Source organism: Epinephelus lanceolatus, chromosome 5 (genome assembly GCF_041903045.1).
Source record: "Epinephelus lanceolatus isolate andai-2023 chromosome 5, ASM4190304v1, whole genome shotgun sequence".
Taxonomy (NCBI): Eukaryota; Metazoa; Chordata; class Actinopteri; order Perciformes; family Serranidae; genus Epinephelus; species Epinephelus lanceolatus.
The window spans coordinates 4321152-4342065 of NC_135738.1; the positions used below are offsets into that span (position 1 = coordinate 4321152).

Below are 20914 nucleotides of genomic sequence, written 5' to 3' on the forward strand. Positions count from 1 at the left end.
TACTAGCTTTAATAGCCGGATCAGTGGGCTGCTAACGCTAGCTAGCTTCCACCAGACATGGGTTGTGCTCAGCGCAGTAAACCAAAAAGTAGCAAAATTAACAAATAGACCAAAAATTATAAAAATTACAAAATATTTTTGGGAGTTTACTTATTAACGGTTAACCACTGACATCCCTCGTCAAGTCCAACCATGCAGTGGAAATAAGGCAATAGTCCGCTGTGGTAAACTGTGTGACAATCCAGACATAGTTTGGCTCTTTTCAAGCAGGGTTGTGTAAGGTACTTATCCATAGTGTATTAGATACAGGAGATGGCGGTCAGTACGCCCCCAGTTTGGAGAAGCAGGCAGGAGTACCACCACTGAACATACGCAATGAACTGCTGTGAAGGGGGGCAGCAACAAATCATATTTTAGCCTCCTAAAAAAAAAAAAAAAAAATCAACAACACTATATGAGAATGCTTTACCTTTCCACAGACAGCCCTTTCCGACGGGCTAACAGTTTCTATGCCTTCGTCAAAGCCACCAGACTCCATTGACAAAAGGAGTCATTTTTGCTTGCTGAACACGAGAGCTGCTGGTCTACCGCCGCCTCGATCAATTTGTTTTTTTGTGTAACTGTGTGACTTTGGTGAGTCCAAACTAACCCTTCTAAATGCCAAAGTCACACAATAACACAAACTAACTGACTGTTTGAGACAGTGGTAGACCAGCAGCTCCTGAGGTCAGCGATAATAAATTACTGTTTTTCTCATTGGAGTCTGGCTTCGAAGAGAGTGATATAACAGCTTCAGTTCATTGTTGGAAATCAGTCTGACGGCAAGGTAAAGCTGAAAAAATATTCTCAAAACAGCACACACTTAAAGTGATACTGATTTTTTTTGGTGGCTAAAATACATTTTGTTGCTGACCCCATCCACAGCAGTAGATTGCTTAGCTTCCATGTCAGACTGCAGCCTGCTTTTCTAAACTGGGGACATGCCAACTGACATCTGCTGCACATAATATGCTGACTGTGGATAAGTACCTCACACAACCCCACTTTAAAGATCCTAACTATCCCTTTATGGGCACAATGACGGATTGGTTGGTGGTTGCGTTGGTGGCAGCACACACTAGGTGAGATCTGGTTGAAACAAGCAACTCTGGTATTGCCTAGTGTACTAAACCTGTGACATGTACTTTCTATACTTCACTTTAATTCGTGTGGTTCAGTTTATTGTTGTGGTCGCACTGTAAACACCACAACAAGGTTTACAGTGGAGCTGAATAATGACGACAGTTCACAGGATCTGATTTTAAAGAGCGCACGGACGCAGTGTTGCCTGAGAAATTTAATTGACTGTTCATGGCAGATGATCACGAGCTATTACCAACTTTTTATATCTACGCTTGTTGTGACTCACTGGTTCACATTCATTAATCCTCTCTATGTTGTGTATGCACCGTGGCCTTGGGCAGCACCACTACTATTAAAATACTACACAGCTGTGATTTACTCGCATACCTGTATCAAACTGCACACTTGACAAAGAAGGGAAACTTGCAGCCCCATGGCAGCATGGGAGAGCAGTTTAACAGCAGCAGGGTGGCCTATAGGCTACAGACAGTCCCATCTCTGCTGCAGCTCATGTGTCCATTAAAGGGATACTTGGCTGATTTTCAACCAGCTTTGTATTGAAACAATGTGGGTAGTGTGTGTAAATATACTGTGGTAAACTTCCCTCCATCTAACCAGTGCCTAGATATCCCTCCTCTCCCCACGGCGAAACTCTGCTCCACCACCACAGACATAAAGATAAAGAGACAGACCCACCCCTCTACCTCTCTAAGCTCAGACCGAAATCCGATCAAACTGTAAAATTAGGTATTGCCGATCAAAGATAAATCAAGTTTGTGTTACTGTCTAGCCTAGTTCTCACCTAAAATGTTTTCAGGAAAAATTCTCATTCTCACCTCAGATGTTTTCAGAAACATGTTTTAGCTACCTGTAACTGTAAGAAGAGATTATTTGTTACCAGCCAGCCGCCGTTGTGTCTAACAGGTGAGTTCACATTAAGTCACCCACCAGCTGGAGCATTAATTGGTCGGTGCTGTGCAGTGCATTCTGGTAGTTGAAGGTTTTATATTTGTTGGGTGAAAGTGAATGTCACAGGCGTTTTTCTGTTTTCTCTGGTCATGTAGTACCAATTTCAAAAGTATGTGTCATTCTCCTACATTGACAGTCTACTTTTATGGAAAGACTATCTTTCCAGCAATGAAATACTTCTTTAAGGACTATACATCATGTGTACCAACATACTGAATGAACACTTGCAAGTGCAAATAATTGTCTAATTTGTAGATGAACTATGAGAGGAAATATGTGGATGAAATTAGCAGACATTTAAGAGAGCTCATCCTTGAGACATCCTGTCTAATTTGTTATCATTTATTTTTTAACTTCGATGACTAAAGACAGACAATGTGCAACATAACACAATCTCTACAGTCAGGGTCAGAGATTAACCCCTGCCAAGCGCCAAATGTGGGCAGATTTTCCATTTGGCGAGTACATCTCAGAGGGCTGTCCACCACGCTGACGGGTATATGTTTGTACCATCTCATATAACGAACCTCTTCAGTGTTATGTTATTTACAAGCAGATCACTCTGCTGTCAGAGTCTGACACACAAACAAAGACGCATATACACACTACGGATTTGTTGAGTTTCTTGAGTGCTCTGAGATTTGTGGCACAGTTTACCGTACAGGACATCAGCTGATCTGTTAAATTATCACGTGCCGTCAATCTGCTGCTAGCTTCTGTTAGGCTAATGCATAGCTGAGGGTTGTGAGTTGCACCCATATTTATAAAGGGAATAAAATAACACGTAAGCTCTGTAGTCTGAACCAAGACTGTAAATTCTTTTTTGCCTCACACACTGTCAACAGTGGCACATTTTAGCTTCACTCCCTCTGTTCTTACCTTTCACAATAAAAGCCCTAGACATTTACACAGCATTACTGCTTACCAGAGGAAACTGATTCATATGTTGAGGCTGAGCTGATGAGTTATTCAATAATAATTTTGGTTCAAATTTTGCTCCAGCCTCTTCTAAATGTTTCTGTTCGACATAATACTTCTGTCTCAATGAAATACAGAAACAAATGTATGTGACACAAAAAGGCCATTTTTATTTTGGCCAGTACAAAAAAAAAGAATGCTTGGCCGGTGAGTCCAAAAGGTAATTACCTACAAAATTTCATCCAAGGATCTTTTCAAAAACTGTCATTAAAAATGTATGCATCATAGAGACTCCCAAAACCTTCAGAAGCTAAAAACAGATCTACAGTAGGAAGCTAAAAACACCAAGGACAAACCGCTGTCAAACTGACTTAGTGAAAGCACAACATTGACCCTCAAATGACCTCAAATTTTGGTAAGAATTCAGAATGTCGGTCCACAAGGACAAGACAACAAGACAACCTGAGCCAGGCATTGGTGAAACCAAAGATGAGATCAGTATGGGGTTGTACTTCCAGAAAGCTCCACGGTGTCATCCACTCAGCTGCAAGTTTCATAAACAACTGCTCAGAGGAGAAGTGGTGCATGACAGCTTTCCATCAGGATGTTAACACACCACAGTCTGAGCTGCTGCTGGTGTGCATGCTAGCTCTGATCTGACGTCAAAAAAACAAGTTACTTTTGGCTCTGACTCTGCAGCCATGACAGAATCAATTAGATCAGCTCAGGCTTCCTTGAAGCATTGAGCAGGTAGTGGACTGAGGCATTGTGGTATTGATCAAAGTGAAAGGTTTTCTTGAGTGGGTGGGGTGAGAGGGGGAGACAGTGATTTGCCCGGAGACGTCGGCCCACCTAGAGATCAACACTACAACTCCTCTGAGGGGTGTCAGGAGCTGCACGGTGCCCACAGACCCACACGTGCACACTCACATACACAACGGCAGTATGCTGTGTTAGCTTTGGTAGCATCTGGGGCTGGAAATGCTACGCTTTCCACCTTACAGCAGTCTGACTGAGTCTGAGAGAGAAGACAGTGGAGGCTGATGCTTCTGGAAACGATGCAACTCTGGCGAAAGCATCCATCTTCTGACATGCTCACTCACACAAACATGCACAAAGACACACTTAAACTGCATTTAACCGGCATTACACTCCAGAGGACTGAAATACATTTGCAGAGGAGATGATTGCACATACGCACGCCGACACACAGTAAGAGTGAGAGAATGCAAGGCAGGCGGTAAGCTCAGCGTGACCAGCTAGCTTGTAGTGCCGACCCTCCGTGCTAAAATGGTAGATCCCAGATTTCTCCCCATGCAATCTGCCACCAGCAACCATGGAGGCAAAACAGGAAGAAGAGAGGAGATGAGAGGAGAGGACGGATGCAGGGACAGAGAAGCCATTTCCCTTTCCTCCTCTCCCCTCTGATAAAACAAACACATAAACACACAGAGATACATAAACATGGATAAACACAGAGGAGGCGGGAAGATGTTGGTGGTACTTACATGAGGACTCTGTGCCGAACATGGCTGGGCCGGGAGCTGTGATGGAGAGAGGAGGAGGAGGAGGAGGAGAAGGAGGAAAGAGAGGAGAGAGAAAGGGGAGGGTGGGAGAGGAGGAGAGAGCAGAGAGAGAGAGAGAGGGGGGAGGTTGATGAGCAGGCAGCTACTCAGCGGGGGTCATCAAAGCAACACAATGCAGCCAGCCGGCCGTCGCTGCCTCCCAGACGGCCAGATGCCCCAACTCCGCTATCCGTCGCGGCTTTAAAAAGCCTCCTCCTCACACACAAGCGCGCACGCTCTCAGTTAGTCCGGCCGCAAAAACACAAGAGGCCTCGTGGAGGATTAAATCGATTAATAAATAAATATAAAACAAAAACAAGCAGAAATCCTTCACAGCCGAGGCAAACTGTGGTCAGATCCAGACACGGAGATGTGGCTGTGGCTAGCTATCGCATCTCTCCTCTTTCTGCAGCCTATGTCCTCCTCCTCATCCTCTCCTCTCCGTCACCCTCTCACTTCTCATGCCACTGTAGTATTTACTGACGGAGAGAGAGAAGGGAGAGAGGGAGGCTTTCCCTGGGAGAAGGGAGAGAGAAGGGGGGGAGGAAAACTAAAAATCTGGTGAAGAGCTGCTGCCGCTGCTGCTGCTGCTGCAGCCGCTGTAAGACAATAGCTATGCAAACACAGAGTGACGTCAGAACGGAGGGGGGGAGATGGAGAGAGCTGTAAAAAGACTGACTGCTGCCAGATGGAGAGAGAGAGAAGGAGGGAGGCAAGGAAGGAGAAGGGGGAAGAAACAAGGAGAAAACAGGAGGGGAAGATGGAGAAAGGGGGAGGGCAGGAGAGTAGAGAAGGAGAGATGGGAGGGCAGCAGCTAAAAGGTGGTGAATATAGGATGGAGGAGGGCAAGGACAGAGGAGAGACGGTCCAGTGAGGGAAGGGACAAGGAGGAGAAAAGGCAAAGGTGGTAAAAGAGGTAATGAAAAAGAAGGAGGAAGGGCGAGACGGAGAAGAGGGGGGACAGATAAAGAGATACAGAGGGGGAGGAGGGAGGCAGCTGGGGCTGAGGGGGCACGGGAGAGGACGAGTGGGAAGCAGGCCAATCAAAATGGTTTGTCTACTTAAAAAAAACACACACACACACACACACACACACAGGAAGGAGCAGTGGGGGGCAGGGGGCTGCAGTCTGTCGGTTCGACAAATTGAAAAGAGTATGAAGCTGAGCACTGCTGTGTGTTTACCTGCTGTTAATACAACACACACATACACACACACACACACACACACACACACACACACACACACACACACACACACACACACATACACACACACACCTGGCCATTAGGGAGCCCAGCAACAAATTTCCTGTTGTAGTACTCACAACATCATCCATCAAACATGCATGGACATAACCTGTATAACCCTTTAGATACTGTATGAAAAATATGACATCAAATCACGTGCCAGATTATCTCATAACAAGGCCCATACCAAATCTACGCACGCAGATTTTCATTTTGGATCATCTCTGACAACTTTTAAAAAATCCGCAGATTTCGTTTGGGGTTGCTCATAACTCATCTTTGCTATAGAGAGGCAGAGACCCTCCTCTTCCGCTGTACAACAATGGGACCTTATTGTTACCTGTTAGCAAATGCAGTGGCGCACTCAAAGAGTTGAGTGTGGAAAGACACTTCTAAACCTCAATGGTTGCCATCTTTGTGACATAGCAAACCTCTCAACTTTTGACGTGGCAGCTGGAGACAACAAGGGTCCTGTTAGTTCTACATGTTTTTTGCACAAAGTACCAAAACTGTTGTTGAACAGAAGCCGTCAGTAATGCTTGTTTGGTCTGTAATGATTTGGTACTGTGAACAATAATGTGAGTGCTAATGTTAGCTTGCTAGCTAATATTAGCATTTGCTAGCTAGCTAACTTGGTCCTAGCACTGATGTTGTGGCATAAGTTTGGTTTATGTGTGGGTGGAGATAGCGGTCAAATATTAGCAATGATGCTCCACCATGTCTTTGGCCATTTAAAAAGAAGATGAAGAAGAAGAGGCAGTGGGAAAAACACAGAAAGCCGTCTTTACTTTCTGGCAAGTGCAAAACAGCAGCGTGCAATTTGAGACAACACTACCCTGCTGAAATTTGTGCACCATGAAAGAAGTTCATAGTGCACATAGTGTACTACATTTAAGTGTACTTCATTTTCTGTCACATATGACAAAGAAAAACAGCACATCGTCTCATTTGAGAAACTGGAACCAGATAATGTTGAAAAATGGCTGAAACCTTTCATCAGTCATCAAAATAGTTGCAGATTAATTTTCTGTTGATCAACTCATCTATTAATCAACTAAACATGGCAGCTCTACTTGTGAACACAAATCGTGGTACGTATGGCTGCTGTATTTAAGACATCTGAATCCTTTTCAGAGCTCTAAATCTAAATGATTCAAGTTTTTCTGACTCTTTCAGGATGCGTGGACATTATGTGCATGTCACCAACATGCTGCAAGTGACAAGTCTCATTATTGATGCATACTGTAAAACTTTCATGAAGACCGGAGTATGGAGCCTTCAAATGTAGTAGAGTGCACACACAGCCCAGTAACTGCAGCAGTGGTGCACACTGGGCCAGCTTTGAGCATATGAATGGGTACAGTGGTGAGTCTTTACAACAGCCTGCTAACCTAAATAGATGGGAGGTCAGCCGGACGTCCTTGTGGCCCCCACTGTGAATGGGGTGATGCTAGCTAGCATGTGGATTAGCTCAGCTGCTGAATAGAGGAGCATGTACCGACGGAGGCCTCTGTTCTTTTGTGTCTCACACCCAGTCACCCTCCTCCTCCTCTCCTTCTCCTTACGTCTTTGTCCTTAGAGCACAGGGAAGAGACCCCTTCTCTCCTCCCCTACTCCTGCTGCACACCAGAAAATGTCTGTCTGGCAGAAAATTTCAAATATAGAAATCAGGGATGTCTATATCAAGATTTGGCCACAATCTGAGTCCTTTAATAGTGTTTATCTGCCAATATTTAGATTCAATTAAATGCTGATTAAATACGATAATACATTTTATTTATAGAGCTCTTTTCATAGTTCTCAAAGACATTTTGCATAAGTTAAAAACGGTCATAAAATAAAATACACTAAAATACACACATTATTCACACATATATATGTACCCAACATGCTAAAATAAAAGCTGTGGCCTACTTAATCTGACACACCATATTTTCCATGAGTTACGTGACCCAAATACTGAAGGTCCTGGTTCAAAAATCTTAAATTTATAGCCTTAAATTACTGACATATTATGAATGCAAGATTAACTGGGAAAATGTAACTCCTGAAATTGACGTGACACGATTGGCTAGACAGGAGACGTCTCACTCTGAGGGAGGTGTAGGAACTACAGGAACACTCAGGAGTGTACAGACGCATGTTACAGAGCCGAGGGTCTTCCCTCACAAATGATTTTTGGGGAGGACAGACACGGGCTTGCAGAGAGCACTTTAACCAGACTGAACCAAAGTGTAATTTGAGGCTGCTTTAAAGTTACTCACAGAACTGACATTAATTAGTGACAGCTGATTTGACCTGCTGCTATTGACATTTGTGTTAACGACTTAGCGGGATTTATACTTCTGCAACTTATCAATGCCGTACCTATGGCACAAGCTCTGCACAGACGCATACCCTTAGCCATAATGCAGATTTGTAGTTGTGTGTTGGCTTTGTGCAGAGCCTACGCCTACTCTGTAGAGTTTCTATGAAGTGCTGTAAAGTTTAGCTGATTCAAAACACAAACACACATTAAACACACATTAAACACACACTAAACATGGCTTAATGGCGAAAATATCAAACACAAGTACACAATTCAGCTTCATTATGAGGACCAAGACACACAGAAAAAACAATTATCTTTTACCGGACACATTTTTCCCCCGAATCCAACATGCTAACGTAATTAGCACAAGCCTATGGCATATTACATTGTATAAATTAGCCTAAGGGCTAGCGGAACTTTCCTCTACTCTTACAAAGGTAGGAAAAACGGAAACATTTAACAAAGGTAACTTTACAAATGTTGGCTCCATTATAAAGCACAAGGTTCACTATCAAAGCAGCTGTGTTACTATACATATTTCTCCCACAAATACAACATGCTAACGTTATTAGCACAACCTTATGACATTTTGCGTGACCTTTATCAGCCTAGCAGCTAGCAGAGTTTTTCTTCACTCGTATGAAGCCAGGATAAATCACACTCATTTTGTCATCTTCACAATTTACTGTTTCCTAACTGTGAAATAAAGCTTCGTTTCCACTGAGGGAAGTGGTTTTCATTCAATAAAAATAAACTGGAGGTCTACGTCGCTATGACTTGTGATTACATTTCTGGGGGCTACAGGCTATAGCGGAGCTTATACTTCAATGTCAGATTGAGGCCGTACCTACAGCGTAGGCTAGAGCGACACTCTCAGTGGCTAAAAGTGAGAAGCTGAACATTTTGTTCATTCCTTAAAAAGTTCTCTGAAAGTTAAGCTGAACTGGAATCAAGTGTGACCCTCTGATCCAGCTCAGCTGTTAAGATTTTAAGGCGGAACAAGACTTGTAAAGATTAACGTTCTTTGCAGCGCTGTGTCTCACTCTCCATCCTTACTGAAGACGTCTCCTGAGGTCATGTTAATTACACGAGGGGGCTCTATCTCAAACACCCCCGAGAGGTGAGGAGGAGGTGAGATGGGATCTGTGTGATACTCTGCCATCTGTGATCTCATTCAGTGTGATCTGCTCTCATGTCAGCTTTACACAGTCTCTGCCCCTGACTGGCGTTGGTATGATCTGACTGGAGATCAGTAGTTCAGGAGTGAGCTGGACAAGGCACCAGTGAATTCTCCGAATCAGTGATGTCCCAATCAGTTTTGTTTGGCCCCAAACCCAATTCAGTAATTTAATATTGGGTTTCCGCCAATACCAGGACGGATCTGATGCTTATATTTACCTAAATGACATCGCTGTGTTGTGCCGTAACACTCACTGTTGTGTGGTGTTACTGAGCTGGGTCTGCTTGAGTCTGGCTGTCACAAAGGAAAGCAGCTCTGAAACACCAGCAAGCTGAGGAGGATAAAACAAAGTAAAGATAAAATAACAGATTTTGGCTTTATCTTAGCCGAAATGATCCATTAAAATATCTGAATCAGTCCTGACAGTGATGTCTAGGATCCATTTGGGACATCTCTCCTTCCAGTGGTTTGCAAAATCCAGCTTTACACCCACCTAGTTTTCTAGCACCTGGATAAATACACTGAAAAATGCACCACAATATTTTACTCTGTATCTGGACTGCAGCTACTCTACCTGTCAATGCATCTCCTGCCAAAACATCACATGCTTCACTGAGGAAACACACACAGTCACAACCTGTGCTCTGAACTGTTCAAATTACTTAATTTGATTCATAAATCTGAAGCCTCAACAAACTCCCACACAGCACTGCCTTTCGATATAAGTCTTTTTCTGATCCAAACTAATTTAGTAACTAAATAAACTGACTGGGCATCTGGCAGTACAGAGTAAGCTTCCCAATTCCGTGTATTCAGAGGTTTGAACAGTAGAGACCACCACACACAGTTAACAGTACAAATCCTGCATCAATGTCACCTTTAACTAGCTGTGTGTTTATTGTATTTGCTCTATAAAACAACTCTCATGTGTCAGAGTCAGAGCGAAGAGAAAGCAATTTGCCAAACACTGACGAGGCTGCGAGTGAAGAACCTCTCACTGTCACCTTCAGCCTCCTTCTCTTGAGTCAAAGCGTGTTTGAGTCACACATGACCTATAGTTACATGCCCTGGCACCGGGCCCTGCTCTCACTGCCACACTGATAATTAGGATACAGACCCATTGTCACGGCAGCGGTGAAGCCCAGGTGAATAGGGCTGCTAATTGAGTCAGACACTGAGTAATGGAACAATGCAGTCGCTCAATGGATGCTTTACTTAAAACAGTGCTCTTCACCTCCTCTCTGTCCCCGGTGGAAGTGCATTCATGAGCCATTTATTCCTGAACAATGCACACCTCACCCCGCCCCCGCTTCCATCACTAAGTACCACCCCGAAAAAGCATCTCCTCCTGGTTGCTAGGCAACAGAAAATAAGCGTGAGAGGAGTGTGGCCGTCCTTCGTCAAGAGGAAAAATGAGGAGAAGGATAAAAGGAGGAGGAGAAGGCAGTCTATTAGACAAGGCCAAGCTGAGGTGCTCCACGAGACTTGATGTTGATGTTGAGGTGAGAAGAGGTGAGAGATAAAAAAGCAAAACATGTGTCCTCAGCAACATTTCCTCATATGCTTGACACATGTTACAAAGACTTATAGGGGTGTAACAATCCACTGATCAGGATCGATATAACAATTTAATGATCAACAATCCAACATCAGCGAGGCAAGGTGAAAATATAGATCTATATCATCACCTATAGGTTACGCCTTTACGCCTTGTGTCACAGTCAAACAGCAGCAGGCAGATGGCGAGCAGCCAAGAGAAAGACGATTAGGATAAGTTATTGAGTCAGGAATAAATCAGCAGTGAGGAAACATTTTTGATTTCGGAGAAAATACAGTTCAACAGACAGAGAACACATCAGAGTTTTCCAAACATACATTTATTTGTGGCAGCTCGCCACCATTAAAACATCTGCTGTCAAAAATAGAATTTCTATTTTTAGAGCTGGACTGTTGATTAGGACGCCACTGGAATATATAAACCATCCAGACACACTATCAGAGGCTTACTGAGGGCAGAGACGGAGCAGCAGAACATCAGGTGCATTCAAAGTGAAACGTAGCTGTTCATTCTGCTGGGTCTAAAGTTTGCTTCTGCAGCAGCTGCTCCTCTTAAGCCCAGTTCAGACCAAAGATTCACGAGACTGAGACTTCTTGAGACTGCGCACGTTCCAGCATCAATCACAAATGTTCTAAAGAAAACCAATGGGTACATATGTCGACATGTTCTAAGGAAGAATCAGTGAAGAAAAACCCTTTTGCCCTCTCGCAACTCCTAAAATTCACCACTCTAGGGAAAAGGCCAGGATCTCAATGTTTCTGTCAGAGTTGACAAACCCCCCGACCAGAGGTGTATGTGCTGGTGGTCAGATTGAGCATTTAACTGGTGGTGATTTCCTGATCTGATGAGAATAAATTTACAGCACTCCAAACCAGCTGCTGTGAAAAATGGATTGTGCCCAACAACATCCACCGAGCAGACAACAGCAGGAACTGGCAGTCCTTTGATTACCAGACAATCATCCCCCCACATTAGCCTTTCAGAGGAACCAGGCTCCACCACAAAAGGAAGGTCGGTGAGGCTTTCATTACCTCCACTGGGTCACAATTCAAACGCAGCGGCATCATTCAGCTAACTGGGTCAGGAGCGCTGTGACTGTCACTGCTGACACCAACTGGTCAGAACGGAGAACTGTGTTTCTCCAGCCAGCCAGAGCTGCAATTACCAGCCCACTGATGCATGGGGAACCAATAAAATCAAATTAATTACAGTCTACTGCTTTTATACAAATACATTTAAGCATAAATGTTCAAACATTAAAGCACAACCCTCCAATCTGCTGCAGCTGAAACCCAAGACTAAATTTCCTTTATGAAAAATGTGCTTTAACAGTCATATAACTGCATTAGTGCCTAAACCATTCCCTGCACCGTCAGTAAATTGCTCCACAGACAGAAACCCACTGAAGTGAATGCACAAAGAAAGAAAAGGCTTGATAAGAGACAGGGGCAGTGGGCTGTCACTTCTTCTTCAGCACGTCCTTTGAATGGAACTAATCTGAATTGGTCCAGACAAGCTCAGCTCAGTCAGAGAGGATGATGCAAGAAGGGTGGATTCATTTCTTTTAAACTTCTGTCCAGGACACATTTGCTAAGCACATATTCTCCTTTTCCAGCAGTGTCCCACTTCATTAGGGCGACTCAGAATTATGTTATCAATACGAATAGTCAACAATTCTCATAAAGTTTGAAAGTCTGACCAATCTCAGCAGCACGTTCCATGTGACAGCGACATTCATGTAAAATAGTTAACTAGCTAACAGCACGAACGACAGATCGAAAATGTGCAACAACACTTTTACTGAAACCAGATATCAACCAAAAACCAGAGACTGTGTCGTATATAGTTGCTGTGAACTGTAAATTCATCATCTCCCAGCAGAAGAGAGAAGACAATGTTAACTTGGAGCCTTACGGTGGAAAGTTTCTCCTCCTCTGTGCCGCTGCATCATCTCAGTACTGAAGAGTGACGTTATGCCAAGAGTGCTCACTCTGCAGCTAAATCTGGAGACCAAATCGTCCTCAGAAGTACACTGCACAGCACACTGACTAAAATCAAAACCTGAGTGCTCAACTTGAAACAATCTCAGTTGACTGAGGAGGTCTGAATTGAAAATGTTGATGTTGATAGGAAGGAGTAATCTCTCATCTCATTCACGAACCGTCTTCCTCATGGTTTATTAGCTGTAACTCAGGACAGCCAGAGCACATGACCAAACTGCACCTTCTGTTTAGAAGAACATACTGGCATTTGCACCAAGCACCACAGCCTCTGATAACACACCAAATTTGATTTTATAATGACTGCCCTCACACCCATTCACACCTGGGACTGTCCAGTACAACCAGCACTTGGCTTTAAATTAATACGTCTCCAAAAAAAATGACCATTTGTATATTAAAAGTCATGTCATGTTAACATGAATTTGTAAAAAAAAAGCATGCCTTTGTGGAAAATGGCGAACATACTGATATATTGATTGATTAGGGACCGTGTTTAACACCAGCAAAACTACACCAAAAGATCCATTTACAAACCCTCCCCCAACTCGTGTAGTATGATCCAAGTCTAATTTATTCAGTCGTATGCTCAATACTTCCCAAACACGTCAGGGTTTCCCAAACATTCAATTATTTGCAGGGATCCGCCACGATTTAAACATCCGCTGCCAGGTTTTGATTTTCTATTTTAGGAGCAGGACCATTCATTAGGAGCGCTGCTGGAATACTGTTTGGTTGTTCATAGCTCCACACCTTCACAGCACACAGCGTATTCTGGTCACAGACAGAGCAGCAGAACGTCAGGTAAAGTGAAAGGGAAACTCAACTCTTCATTGCACTAGGGATGCACGATAAATATCGGCACATGATGGGTATCGGCCGATATCTGCTTTAAAATGAACAGAATCGTCCAACATGCTTTTTCTTTTGCATAATGAATGAATATTACATATATTGAACAGTATTATATCTCATGTCTCCATCTGCTGGTGGGCCGTCACAATAAGAGTATGCATGTATAATAAGATTCACCTACAGAAGAGACTTGATGATCACTAAAATTAGGTGGGGAAAATATATTGATTATATATCGGTTGTCGACCACGTAAGTTGTTACATTTTGGCATACAGGCAAAAAAATCTAGTATCGTGCATCCCTACATTCCACTGGTTCTATCAGTTTGCCTCTGCAGCAGCTGCTCCTTTCATCCATCCATCTGATCTGATCAGCTCTGATCGGATCGACTGATCAATTATTCACCCTGCTGAGGGAAAAATAACCTTATGAAACATTCTGCCCATGCTATGTTCACAGGCCCACAAAAAACTCCAGATTTAGAGAGGGGACACAGACTGATACACAAGGACACAGACAAGAACTACATTTTGGCTAAAACCTTCACTATTTAAAACTGAAATGAAAGTAAAATGCATCTTTGCTCTCTTTAATAGTAGTCTCCAACACAGAGGGGTTTTGTTCAGTATTCCTTTTCATACAGTTAAATGTCTTGTACGAGGAAAAACAAACTGATAGATTTGCTGTATTCTGCCATTTTAACAGCAGACCTTCCCCTTCCCTTTCCCCTCTGTATATCCTCTTTGTCCCACCATGAACAACATATTGTACTTAGAACAGAGGCCACTTTTAAACCAAACGTCCAACATACTGGACTGCAGCTTGTCTCAAGTTAAACTGCACAGAGCCTGAGGGTATGCCAACCACTGTGAACCAGAAGTGTGGAAATCCCCTACAGCTGGACACAAAATTACATACTCTATAAAGATATATCCCATATTGTGACTATGGATCTAAGATGGCAGGACGACTGACGCAGAAGCAAACAAAAAGTGTTAACCACCAGCTGCAGCACAGACAGACAACTCCAAGTCAAAGATGAAATCTAGTGCTACTACAAAATGTAATATTTTGATAAATGTAACAGGACATATCTGCTCAGGGTTCAGGCAGACTGTGTCACGTATTAGGAAGGTTAAATGTGTAATCCAGTTTGCATAGATTCAAATATATACGGGCAGTCAAATCTGGAGAATCTTAGGTGTATTTAAATACAGGCCATCAGGTGGGTGATTCATCAAACTGTCTCTGGATGCAAAGTAGAAAGTCAGGATGAGAAGAAGAGGGCAGTGAAACAACAACCACCTGGCTGTGGCTGGTTAACTTATCACTGTACAGAGCTGATTTTCCAATTTGTTACTGGGGCCAACACCTGACATCATTGTTCTGTTGTGGTGGAACGACAAAGGTTAAGCTTTCATTATTCAGCCAGACTCACTGCAAAAGTACATTCGTCCTCCTCAGGTACAGAGTATCAGAACCCCAGCTCCTTCTCCAGAAGTCCAATGATGACACATAATAGTCCCCACCACAAATGTTTCTGTGAATAAGGGTTGCAGCATTGGTTTTAAGGTATACCATGGTTTGAAAACTGACAGTTATTGTACCGTGTACATTTGCTTATTTTAGGGCGGCAAGCTGACCACTCATCTGTCTTGTAATAAAAGCACCAAATCTGGTACATATATACCTTAACATATGTAGAAGACATCTGGATATCAGGGCATCATAGATTGGCTTTCTGATGACAATGGCGGAAAAATCCAATATAGCCGCCACCTGAGAACCAGATGAGCTGCAAATACAAGCTTGGTGTCTACTTAATGTTTTTTGACCCTGAGAAACACGCTGGAATGCTTATTTTTAAGACTGGATGCATCAAGACCTCATCCATACAACTCAATATGGGTGAAAATGTGTGTAAATTAAATTTTTTGGGATAGTGGCCATATTGGTAATATGCAAATTAGAAATCATAAATAAAATATGATTTAAAAATAAATCATAACTGAGCATCCGAATGTGTTTCTAAAGGTGCTTTTATCACAAACTGAATGATTGTCTTGATATTATGAGCTATGCCGCGCAACTGTGATTTACAATATTGAGAAAAATAAATAAATAAATAAATAAATAATGCAACTGGACAGAAAATCTCACATTTATTTTACTTATTTTCAAAGATGAGACTTTTTACACAAACATCCATTAAAAAATGGTTTCAGTTATAGTAATAATACATTTGTTCAACCAAAAAAAAAAAAATACCGTAATGCTGTGAAACCGCGGTATTTTCTGGGACAGTTAAAATACCCAGTTTTGGTGGCTAAAAAGACGGTGAAAATACAGCAATGTGTTGGTAAAAAAAAAAAATCAATAGCTTTTTGTGGCACTAAACCAGCAGGTAGATCAATGTTTAAGTAAAAAAAAAATATCGTTTTCATGGCTCTCCCCCAAATGGAAACAAGATGCCTCAGTTATAAGCAACCATGTTTGGTGGCTAAAAAGCCGCTGGGAAACATTTTAATGTCTCACTAAATATCAACCAGTTTTGTAGCTGGTCTCCAAATGCAGCCTGCAGTGGTCTGCAGCTTGGCAGGTGTCTTGCCTCGATGCTGCACTATCCACCATCCGCTCCACCTCCCGATGACAGAGTCTGCTCATCACTGTGGTTTGCAGAAACGTACAATACTGAAATATTCTTCTGGTAAGTGAGCTGGAATGATCCCCCTCAGAAAGACACTGCTGGCCAATCTGATAGCAAGTCATCATCTTCTTGAAATTGTGTTATCAATCACTTTGTCACGCAGATGCAGAGGCTACTTTTTCTAACTGCTGATAAGACCAAAATCTACATCACACAAACATTGCGAAACACTTGTTGACTGCGTTGTGGCCTTGGTCTATGAGTCGGTGTATTTCACAAGGCATTCAATTTTAAGGAAAACGAAATTAAAGTAGCTGCTCTGTTTCCATTTACCTAAAAATACAATCACTTTGAGATGGCACTGATGTCGCAAAATGTCAGAAATCTTCCTTTTACTTCGCTACAGCCCCTTTAACATAATCCACATCTCAGTTCTTTAAGTTTCTAAGTCTCCAAGCTTATCCTTATCTCGCTCTCATCGTTCACGACTGCTTTGGACTTAGTGAAGGGGAAACGTTTATGCGGGCTTTTACCTGGATTCACCTCATCACTCTACTTCACCTGCAGACATTTTTTACGGTCGGGGTGCCTACATAGCAGTCTCAACCTTTGCCTCACTGGGCCACAGCCCTCACTGACATGGCGGGTCAGATATTAGAGAGCCAGCTGTGAGGGCTTTGGAGTGTTGGCCTTGAATTACCACTTTCGATGCTTCAAGGTACAAAAGTCTAAAGAGTGAGCCAGACTTTCTGATGTGGATGTTCTCAGTGGTTACAGCTGATTTAATGCATGGATGAAAAACAGACTGTGATTGTGGAGTATTTCCCAGGCAGCGCAGCGTGCCCCGTCAAAGGTAGGGCAAACATTTCTGTCCGAGATCATGTTACTACAGCAGCGCACAGGCTCTAAATAAAGGTTCCTGACCAGTCTGATCTGGCTTTGTGGTGAATATGTGCTGTGTCTGTATGTGGGCTGTTCTGCAGCTCACTCAGAGGGTTTCTTTATATGCTTTGAAAAAATAAATAATCAAGATTAATCACTACATTTGAATATTTGACAGTTTAAAACCTGAGCACATTGGCTTGGTTTCTTTCAAACACATGGGAAGAAGGCAATGAGTCACAACAGAAGAAACGACCCACAAAATTAGCAAGAAATTAATAAAAAGAGCAAATGAAAAACAAGAAAATTAATTTTAAAAAAAGACGGAAAGAAAGTTAAAAACAAACAAACAAGGAAATGACCTAGAAAAAGTGCATAAAATGTCTGTAACATAATTTTAAATATATAATAAATGATAATTATAAATATAGTTTTTCCCTAGCTTTTTTTTTTAATGATTTTCCAAATGTATTAATTTTTTGCAATTTGTGGAATATTTCTTACCAAGTTGCTTACTGCGTATTTCCCCCATGTGTTTGAGAGAAATTGGACCAATTAGCTCAGGGCTCAAAGGTTTGAATACTTGTGAAAAAAGTCTGACAGCAGCACAAGAAAAGTGGTGTCACTCCAGTATTCAAAGGCAATTAATTACATTTTTAATTGCATGTTAAAAATTCCATTACTCTGCATTTCAAAACAGATTTGAAGTCAACATTAACAAGATGAACACATTCTTACTGTCTTGATTGGGAATCAAATGAATGCAAATAAATCTGCTTAATGATCTTAAATTTTAGATTAATTTCTTTCCAATCAGGGCTGCACTGCTACAACAGTGAGGTCTTAGAAACATGACTCAGAGGTCAGAGACAACTTCAAAGTTCTTATGTCAAAGACAGTGTTTGTTTTGTTTCATTTTAAAGGATGAAACTGTTCCAAATAAAAAAGTGCAGTTACTCTGATTTAATTATCATAACACGCCAACCTGAGGACATCCCCTTAATGCAGAATAAACTTGTGCAGTGGTGTGTCTGTGTCACTCTGCAGTACACCTCCAAAATACAAGACGGTGGTGGAGTTTCTGTGAAGTGCTGTAATGTTTGACTGATTCAAAACACACACCTAACACTTGTCTTTATCTGGACACATTTTCCCCACAAATACAGCATGCTAACATTGTTAGCACAAGCCTATGGCATTTTACATTGTATAAATTAGCTTAGGGGCTAGCTCTCTACTCAGCCCTAACTGTAACACTAAGGTCAGTGTTCAGTGTGGAGATGTTTGTCTTACTGTACTGTGACAGTATAGAAAGAGTAAGCTGATACTTTACTGGGTTTATTTGTGTATTTTCAAAGACCATTCCTTGTTTCCAGAGCTGTGGGACGACCTTGTTCTTCATCTTGAAGCTTCACTGCCCCATCCCAGACTGGCAATGTTGGAAGCTTTTTGCAGTAAAAAGTCTTCAAAGAGGTTTTATTTCTGATGCATGAATTCATTCTCTGGGGAACATGAAGCCAGGGAAAATGCTGAACAGAATGTGTCTGAACCCAGATACAAGTTATTATCAGTGGTGTTCAAGTCTGCCAGCGTTCTCCACAAAAACATAGAGACACATCACATGCCATTTCTTCACTGTCGGCACAGCTCCGATGGTAACAGAGGGTTAGCAGCAGCTGATATGGAACCACAAAATGGTCCGTAAAGCTCTCTTTACACTCTGACGTTTTGAGTCTATGGCTTCGCATCATAATCATAACTATTCCATCCAGAGTCCAGGAACAGTCACTTTCAGCAACTGTGCCACAAACAGCTTATTGCTGATCTACACAAATTTAATTAGGTCTGCCTCCTTTAAGCTCAGTTTAGTTCAACCTTCAATGTGCACACTGACCGTTAATCGACTCAGAAGACATGCCAATGCTGGTGCCACAATTTGCCAGGTGGATGATCATTTACACAACATGAACTCTGCACTTTAAGTACGCAGGGCGCAGAGGTATACAAAGGATGGTGCGTTTTTTATCTTTAAGAACGCACACACAGTGAGGTGCAAGCCTGTGTGAGCTTCATGCAAGTCTATCCCACAGATGGGAGTTCCACTCATACAAAAGTCTGCTGCATTTTAAATCAAACACTTTCTAAACTAACAGTCTCTACTATCCATGCACGCTGTCTGCTACGTATGCACCCTGCAGCAGCAGCAGCAGCAGCAGCAGCAGCCTGTGAAAAACTTTCCTGAATGTTGCAACTGCAGACGGGCAAAACGAAAATCCCCTTTCATCAACCCTAATCACCTGTTGTTTGGACATAGGAGAGAACAAGTCATATGCAAAGAGTACATAAGATGTGTCTGCGCTGCCAAGCAACACAAAGATAAAATACCACCATTTGCAGATTGCTAAAAGTGATGCTGCAGCAATTCATCGTACCATGACCACTGCTAAAAAAACAACAACAACTAGCCTATATTTATTTATATGTATATAAATACACATACAAACACGTATCGGATACGGTGGATAAGTATCTATGAAAGATGGAGTGAAAAATACCCAAATACAATAAATAATATAAATATAAATATATATATATATATATATATATATATATATATATATATATATATATATATATATAATAAAAATAATCAAATAACTGTGATGTCAATACTGATCAAAATAATTTTGGGTTATCATTTTGGCAATAATCGCACAGCCCTTGTGCCTCTGGTCAGAAAACACCTACAGATGACATCAAATTCAGCAGAAGGCCTTTAAGCTGTCTGAAACATCATCATTGAGCAGATCTGGTTAAGAGCTTAAGTTTTTTCAAGAGTCACCACTTAACACCGGAAGAAACTTCTGATAAAAGCTGTACAGATACAAATATAACCACTGACAGCACCCTAAATACACCACGATGCAAAGCAGTCACAAGATATGCTGCATTTGGACTGATTTTTACCCTCTGACTCTCACCATGTTATTGCTGTGGAAATTGGTGTTTCTCTATATATTATTCATAGATACAATCTGCAGAACAAAGTTGTAAAACTGATAAGACAACTGCTGCAACACTGACACAGGAAAATTAACATGACAGTGAAGGCAGGGGCCTGTTAATTTACAGGATTATTTTATTTGGTGAGTTGGTGGATATTTACTGGAACCACTCACACTACAGTGGAGAGAGGTTGAAGTCACCACAGATATGAGAATCATAAATGCACATTAATCCTTTCATTGTTTCTGTGGATACAGCTAAATGTGTTTTTACTAGAGGTGTGAGAATACATAGATCTTGATCAATACATCTGTTCAGTGATCAACAATCCAATATTTTCTATGCAAAGTGAAAAACATTAATACATAGCGTCATCTTTTAGACACACCTTTATTTTGAAATTCCCATGGCACGTCTGTGTCACCATTTCCATCCAAGCGCGGTTCCTTTCTAAACATTTTCAGGCTGGATCCAAATGTCCGGGATTCACCGCACTTGCAAATTCACAGACTTTGCAGGCATGTTCCTGGGAAGTCTGGGAGGGCTAAGTGCTGGCCAACTCCACAATTCCTCCAGTCAACAAGACGCCTAAAGCAGACTTTGTGCAGACTTCCAGGGAGTCCACTTGGGGCACAGACTTCAGCAGACTT

At 42.1% G+C, this 20914-nt stretch overlaps 1 protein-coding gene across 7 annotated transcripts in view; it reads right to left on the bottom strand.

The window, feature by feature from the left end:
* The window catches only part of LOC117262602 (suppressor of tumorigenicity 7 protein homolog), an 89846-nt gene that overhangs the window by 64171 nt on the left and 4761 nt on the right, over positions 1-20914 (bottom strand). For 4 of the 7 annotated variants that reach the window (XM_033635626.2, XM_033635624.2, XM_033635623.2 and 1 more), the window contains exon 2: positions 4518-4553. The exons of 1 other annotated variant lie outside the window; for it this stretch is intronic. In XM_033635626.2, the coding sequence (XP_033491517.1) occupies positions 4518-4539 (22 nt within the window). In that variant the 5' untranslated portion in view covers positions 4540-4553. Of the gene's footprint in view, positions 1-4517; positions 5037-20914 lie in introns of those variants that run through there. 2 more of the 7 variants (XM_078167626.1, XM_078167625.1) reach the window with 1 other exon arrangement.